Here is a 6,927-nt window from a genome sequence, read left to right as displayed (position 1 = left end):
CCTTCGTAGTAAGGGGGAGTTGGGACCAGGCATAGCCAGCATTCTCGGGTTTTGCTAGGATCAGTATAATTAAGCGTCTGGAAGGCTCCCTGTATTAGACCAAACAGTCTATCACCTGTACTCGATCGGAGAAATCGTGGTGTGGGAATGCCTAGACTGACTGGGCCTGGAGTTTTGTTAGGGGGCATGGTTGTAGGCGGAATGGGTAATTTTTTAGGTTGGGAGGAGGGGACTCTTAAGTTTGGTAACACCGAGTTAGGCCCGACAGGCACCTTGGGTTTATCAAGAGTCAGCTGGAGGCGCATTATTCCTCCTACGCGGCCTGTTTTCCAGAGGCGCAACCCGAATTCTTTCCCACGCAACCATCCCTCTTTATACTTTTTGCCCTTATCGGTAAAGGTAAGGATGAGCTGATTACAGGGTTTGGGTACAGGACGGGGGTCATCAACATTGAGTGCATACCCACATCTATCATACTTGGGGTCCCTGGTGAGCTGAAGGAGTCCGACTGAGGTTGGTAGCCAGCTGGTGGCGAAGTCCTCACATCCCCACGCGGCGCAATATAAGTCGTTCCTAGTTCCACAATTCTGCAGTCGCCAGGGGCTACTCCCCGGGGAAGGGCACATGTAGAAATGTGTTTTTTTGTCGTCTACGATGCGCCTGGCGTAGGACCCGGGTGGCATGGCCTGAGCTAGATCAAAACTTAGTTCAGGGAACCAAGTGTACGGGGGAGCTATTTTGGAAGTTTTGTTAAGAAGGACACCAAATCCATCTAGCAGGACCCAAGTCGAATTTACAGGGATGTGGGGACTGGAGTGTGACAGAGTGAACAGGAAGAGAAAGAATATCAAACCCGGGTGAGTCTTATCTTTAGTGGATTTTGGGTGCGACGGAGTTTCCATGAGGAGGCTGGAGTCTGATCTTGCTCTGCGTCGTGATGGGCCGCCTTGACATGGGAGGCGTGTACCCACGCTGTGATACCGTCGACCTTGAGCGCCGTCGGGGTTGTTAGCAACACAGTATAGGGCCCTTTCCAGCGGGGTTCCAAGTTTCTAGTTTGATGTCGACGGACCCAAACTGTGTCTCCAATCTGGAACGGATGTGGCACCACCGGTCGGTTCAGTTGTTCTTGGTATGCAGCGGCGATGGGTTCCCAGACTTCTTTCTGGACAATCTGTAGTGCCTGCAAATGGGCTTTTAGAGAGAGGCTATCAGCAAATGAAGCTATACAGGGATCAAAGAAGTTAACGATCGGTGGTGGGGCTCCATACAGGATCTCGAAAGGAGTGAGTCCATGGGGGCCCGGGGTGTTTCGGGCCCGATATAGGGCCAATGGAAGGAGGACCACCCAGTCTCTAGAGCCAGTTGCCAGCGTTAATTTAGATAAGGTCTCCTTGATAGTTCTATTCATTCGTTCTACCTGCCCTGAGCTCTGGGGACGGTATGCACAATGTAATTTCCAATTGATCCCCAAAAGTTTGGCCACTAACTGACTTACCTGGGAGACGAAGGCAGGACCATTGTCAGAGCCCAACGCCTGGGGCATGCCATACCTGGGGAAGATTTCTTCCAGAAGCTTTTTGGCGACTACTTTGGCAGTTTCATGTTTGGTGGGGTAGGCTTCTACCCATCCCGAGAAGGTGTCCACAAATACCAGCAAGAACCGATATCCATATAGTCCAGGTTTTACCTCTGTGAAGTCAATCTCCCAGTGGGTGCCGGGGCGATGTCCCCGGATCCTGGTCCCTGGGCCTATCCTATGGCGTCCTGCATTCACTTGGGCGCATGCTGTGCACTCTTTAGCCACTTGTTGTAGAATTTTATCTCTCCCCAGCAAATAGTGGGAGCTTTCCTCCCTTTCTAGGAGGGTTTTTATTTTTCCGGAGCTAAGGTGAGTCAGTCTGTGGAGGTATTTAATCAGGTTACGAGTCTGTTGCAGGGGCCACACAGGTTTTTCTTTGAAAGTCCAGAGTCTTAGCATGGGATTGTAAGTGGCCCCCATTTCTTTTAGGAGGTCCCGATCTTCCTCACTATAGTGGAAGGGAGGTTCCTGAATGGAGGGGACCTCTGCCTCGGCCGGCTCTATAGCCAGGAGCTGGGAGGTATCTGAGCTTTCTTGTCTCGCCGCTTCTCGGGCAGTTGCGTCCGCCAAGCGGTTGCCCCTGGCTTCTCGGCTGTCTCCCTTTTGGTGGCCGGGGCAATGGATGATACTCAGTTTTGAGGGTAAAAACAGAGCCTTAAGCAGGGCCAATATTTCAGCTTTATTTTTGATCTGCTTTCCTTCCGAGGTAAGCAACCCTCTTCTCCGATATATTTCCCCATGGATGTGAGCAGTGGCAAAGGCATAGCGGCTATCGGTATAAACATTGAGCTTCTTACCTTCTGCCATCCGGAGGGCCTGAGTTAGGGCGACGAGCTCAGCCCGCTGTGCCGAAGTGCCAGATGGTAGGGCCTCAGCCCAAATTACCTCAGTCTCGGTGGTGACTGCGGCCCCCGCTCTCCGCTCTCCGTTGTCCAGAAAGCTGCTCCCGTCGGTGTACCAGGTGAAGTCGGCGTCGGGGAGGGGCTGGTCGGTCAGGTCGGGTCGGGTACCATGTACTTCTGCAAGTATCTGGAGGCAGTCATGAGTTTCTGGACCCTCCGGTAGGGGAAGCAGTGATGCTGGGTTGAGAGCTACTATAGGGCCAAAGTATACTCGATCAGTGTCCAGTAGTAGGGCCTGGTAGTGGGTCATGCGGGCATTGGAAAGCCATCGGCCCGGAGGTTGTTTGACCAGGGCTTCCACTGCATGAGGAGCCAAAATTGTTATTGGCTGTCCCATAGTCAGCTTGCCAGAGTCTTTAATCAAGAGGGCAATTGCTGCCACCATCCTCAGGCAGGGTGGCCATCCCGAGGCTACCGGGTCAAGTTTCTTGGACAGGTAGGCTATCGGACGCCTCCATGGTCCCAGTTTTTGAGCCAGGACTCCTTTAGCATATCCCTGTTTTTCGTCTACAAACAGCTCAAAGGGCTTGTTTAAGTCCGGAAGTCCCAACGCGGGGGAGGTTAGCAGGGCCTCTTTTATGGCTGCATAGGCTCTCTGCTGCTCATCTCCCCACGTAAAGAGAGTCCCTTGCTTGGTGAGTGGGTAAAGTGGCGCAGCCATTTCTGCGAACCCTGGAATCCAGAGGCGACAGAACCCCGCCGTACCCAGGAACTCTCTTAGTTGTTTCGGGCTTTTGGGCACTGGAATTTTTAGGATTGTCTGTTTCCGCGCCTCTGTCAACCATCTTTGTCCATCTCTGATTTGGTAACCCAGGTATGTAACCCGCCTCTGGCATAATTGGGCCTTTTTGGCTGAGGCCCGGTATCCTAGAGTTCCTAAAGTCCTCAAGAGGGCCTTTGTTCCCTCCAGACATTTTTCCTCAGTTTCCGCAGCCAGGAGGAGGTCATCAACATATTGGAGCAAGATTAAAGCAGGGTAGTGAACTCTAAAATCGGCCAGGTCCCGGTGCAACGCCTCGTCAAATAGGGTGGGGCTGTTTTTGAACCCCTGTGGGAGTCTAGTCCAAGTGAGCTGACCCGATACTCCCAGTTCTGGGTCCTTCCACTCGAAGGCAAAGATAGGCTGACTCTGAGGGTGGAGCCTCAAGCAGAAGAATGCATCCTTAAGGTCTAATACCGTATACCAGGTGTACGTCGGAGGAAGCCCAGTCAACAGATTGTACGGGTTAGGTACTGTAGGGTGTATATCCTCCACCCTTTTATTGACTTCTCTCAAGTCCTGTACTGGGCGGTAGTCTCCTGTCCCTGGCTTTTTGACCGGAAGGAGAGGCGTATTCCAGGGGGATTGACAAGGCACCAGGATGCCCTGATTTAAAAGCCTCCGAATGTGGGGCCTAATTCCTTGGTAAGCTTCATGCGACATCGGGTATTGTTTAATGGAAACAGGAGTTGCCGATGCCTTTAGAGTGATTACCAGGGGCGGTTGGTGGGTTGCGAGACCCACTCCCCCTGTTTCCGCCCAGGTTAAAGGGAATTTTTCTAACCAAACAGTTATTTCTTGCGGCCGAGGCCTTTCAGATTCGTGAAGCCGGTAACACATGTAAAGGCTGTCCCTGAGGCCCAGTAATGTGGGCCTTAGTCCCTTCAAAGTGGATTTGTGCCCTGAGTTTCATTAATAGATCTCTCCCCAACAGAGGATAAGGGCAATCAGGAACGTGTAAAAAAGAGTGAGTCACCTTACCGGTGGCGAGTTGTACTCTTCTTTCAGTTGTCCAACGGTATCTTTTCCCTCCGGTGGCTCCTTGAACCCACGCCGATTTGTCAGTCAGGGGTCCCGGTGTGGTAGTGAGCACCGAATGTTGGGCTCCGGTGTCCACCAGGAAGGTGACGGGTTGCCCCCCCACATTAAGGGTTATCCTGGGTTCAGGGGGAGGCTCCTGACCCCGACTCCCCTAATCCTCCAGGTTTAGCAGGGTGGCCTGGGGCTTAGGCTTCCGTGGCCCTTTTGGTCTTTTTGGGCAGTCTCGAACCCAGTGCCCTTTTCCCTTGCAGTAGGCGCATTGATCTCTGTCTATCCGAGGACCCCTCCAGTCTCCCAGGTCCTGTCTATTCTGCCTCTGCCCTGTCACTACAGTGGCCAGCAATTTACTAAATTCCCTATTTCTCTTGCGGTCTCTAACGTTTTCTCTCTCTTCTGCCTCTCTTTTTAACCTTTCGTCTCTCTCTTCTTGAGTCTCTCTCTTATTGAAAATCCGTTCCGCTTCCTTTAGCAAATCCTGGATCGTACTTTCCCTTAAGTTTTCGAGTCTCTCTAATTTTTTTCTGATATCCGGGGCAGACTGCCAGATGAAGGACATGGCCATATTGGTAGCCTGATTAGGGTCCTCCGGATCATAGGGGGTGTACACACGATAGGCTTCCTTTAGTCGTTCGAGGAAGGCGGAGGGAGACTCCTCTGACCCTTGGGTCACTAACTTAACCTGAGCCAAATTAGTGGGGCGCTTTGCTGCCCCATGGAGACCCGCTATCAGCAACTGGCGATAGAGACGTAAGTGATTCCTACCGTCCTCCGTGGCGAAGTCCCATTCAGGTCGCTCCAAGGGGAAGGCATCGTTGATCTCGTTTGGCAACTGAGTAGGCTGCCCGTTAGCCCCCGGGACGTTCTTACGGGCTTCCAAAAGGACTCGTTGCTTTTCCTCGGTGGTCAGGAGGGCCTGTAACAGCTGCTGACAATCGTCCCAGGTGGGCTGGTGGGTTACTAAAATGGACTCGATTAAAGCGGTGAGTCTAGAAGGGTCCCTAGAGAAAGGGGGATTATTATTTTTCCAGTTATATAGATCCGAAGCGGAAAAAGGCCAGTATTGGAGCTGGCCGTTAGGCCCCGCTCGTAATGGGAGAGCCTGAGATGTGGAATCCGGAGGGGCCTCTCGGCGCCCTCTCAATCGCCCTGCCACCGGGGAAGGAGCTGGTTCCTCCTGAGGTCCGGCCGCGGCGGCTTCTCCCGGCTCTTGGTCGGGGTCTGGGTCCCTATAGGGGGGAGGTTCTTCAGTCAGCAGATCCAACAAGGAGCCGTCGTCTGCTGGCAGTACCGGGGTCGTCGGCGTCTTTTTGCCCCCCGGATTACGTCCTTGGGCCTGCTTTGTTACAGCTGGATAGAGGGCAGACTTAGAGGGTGTGGGGACCAACGGAGGAGGTAGGGCAGGGGCAGAGGGAACTGCAGGGGGAACGGCAGGGGGGCTGGGAGTGACAAACGGCTTGACCCATGAGGGTGGTTCCCGGGCCAGGGCTTCCCAAGTAACAATGTAGGGTATCTGGTCCGGGTGGCCGTGTGGCCCTGAATCCATGATTTTCGCCTTAACCTGCAAAATAATGTCTAGGTTAAAGGTGCCATCTCCTGGCCAGCCGACATTAAATGTCGGCCATTCTGAGGAGCAGAAGGTGTCCCACTTTCTCTTCCGGATCTCTACAGAGTGGTTATGAGCGATGTCTCGGGTATCCTTCCAGTGCTGTAGAGTGAGGCTTAAGGGGGTAGTTAGAGACTGTCCCATGGTTTCAAAGAGACTAACACCAAACACAAACCCGACGAACAACAGACAGACAGTAACACAAACGCAGCGCGCGGCACGACTCTGGCGCCAAACCGAAAGCAAAACTTCAGATGGGGACTGCGAAGAGGGTCCGGATCCCTCGTCCCCCAGGAGAACCACGTAGGCCTCGGACAAGGGCTTCGCCCCGAAAAGTCCAGATTGGGACGTGTTCTCAGACAGGCGGGCTCCGAAAAATCGGGCCCCAGACACTCTTGGAACGTCTTCCAGAGTTGCGGTAGAGAAGTTTTAGGCTCGTCAGCCTCTTCTCTTTCCACCTAATACGGAGCGACTCAGCTGAATCGTACAAATTTTGAGAGATAGAACAGGCAAACACGTGACGAAATGAAGACAACAAAAGACACTCTGCTGGCCAGCTTACCTCCCGATGGAGTCGGTGGTCCTTGGGCGGGGGGGTCTCAAAAAAAAATCTCGGTGGAACCTCCAAATGAAAGACTCTGGCTAGAGCCTCTCTAGACGGGGAGACCCCACTTCCCAAGAATCAGCGAGACCAGCCTTCGGATGCAAGCCGCAAGAGGTTTATTTCGATTCGCGGGTACCCGGGGCGACAAAGCCTTTCGGAAGACTTGCGCGCCCCTCGGTTGGGGTGACGGGTTTTTATAGGGTTAGGGAGCAAGAAGCACATTTACAGAAGCGAGAAGCATAGTTACGGGGATCTGATTGGGGGATTTGAACAAGGCCATAGTTAGGTTACGTATTTGGAGCAGGGAAGGCGGGAAAGCAGATGTGGGCTAAGTCACGTAGCCGGTTTAGAGAAGGCGGAAAGACTCCCGGCTCTTATCTTAGGTGTCCCGATTGTTTCAGGCGCCCAACCGCAGATACCTTGTGGTTGGACACC

At 53.2% G+C, this 6,927-nt stretch overlaps 1 protein-coding gene across 1 annotated transcript; it reads right to left on the bottom strand.

The window, feature by feature from the left end:
* Positions 1–846: 846 nt before the first annotated feature.
* Positions 847–5,876, bottom strand: LOC129679111 (uncharacterized). The gene is made up of 2 exons (XM_055610034.1): positions 5,048–5,876; positions 847–1,194 (listed from the first exon to the last, which is right to left on the bottom strand). The coding sequence occupies exons 1-2, from the start codon at positions 5,826–5,828 to the stop codon at positions 848–850; spliced, it is 1,128 nt and encodes a 375-aa protein (XP_055466009.1). The 5' UTR covers positions 5,829–5,876; the 3' UTR covers position 847.
* Positions 5,877–6,927: the final 1,051 nt, after the last annotated feature.

The sequence above is a fragment of the Psammomys obesus genome, unplaced genomic scaffold (genome assembly GCF_907164565.1).
Source record: "Psammomys obesus unplaced genomic scaffold, mPsaObe1.curated_primary_1811, whole genome shotgun sequence".
Classification (NCBI taxonomy): Eukaryota; Metazoa; Chordata; class Mammalia; order Rodentia; family Muridae; genus Psammomys; species Psammomys obesus.
This window is presented reverse-complemented; position numbering and strand designations above follow the sequence as displayed.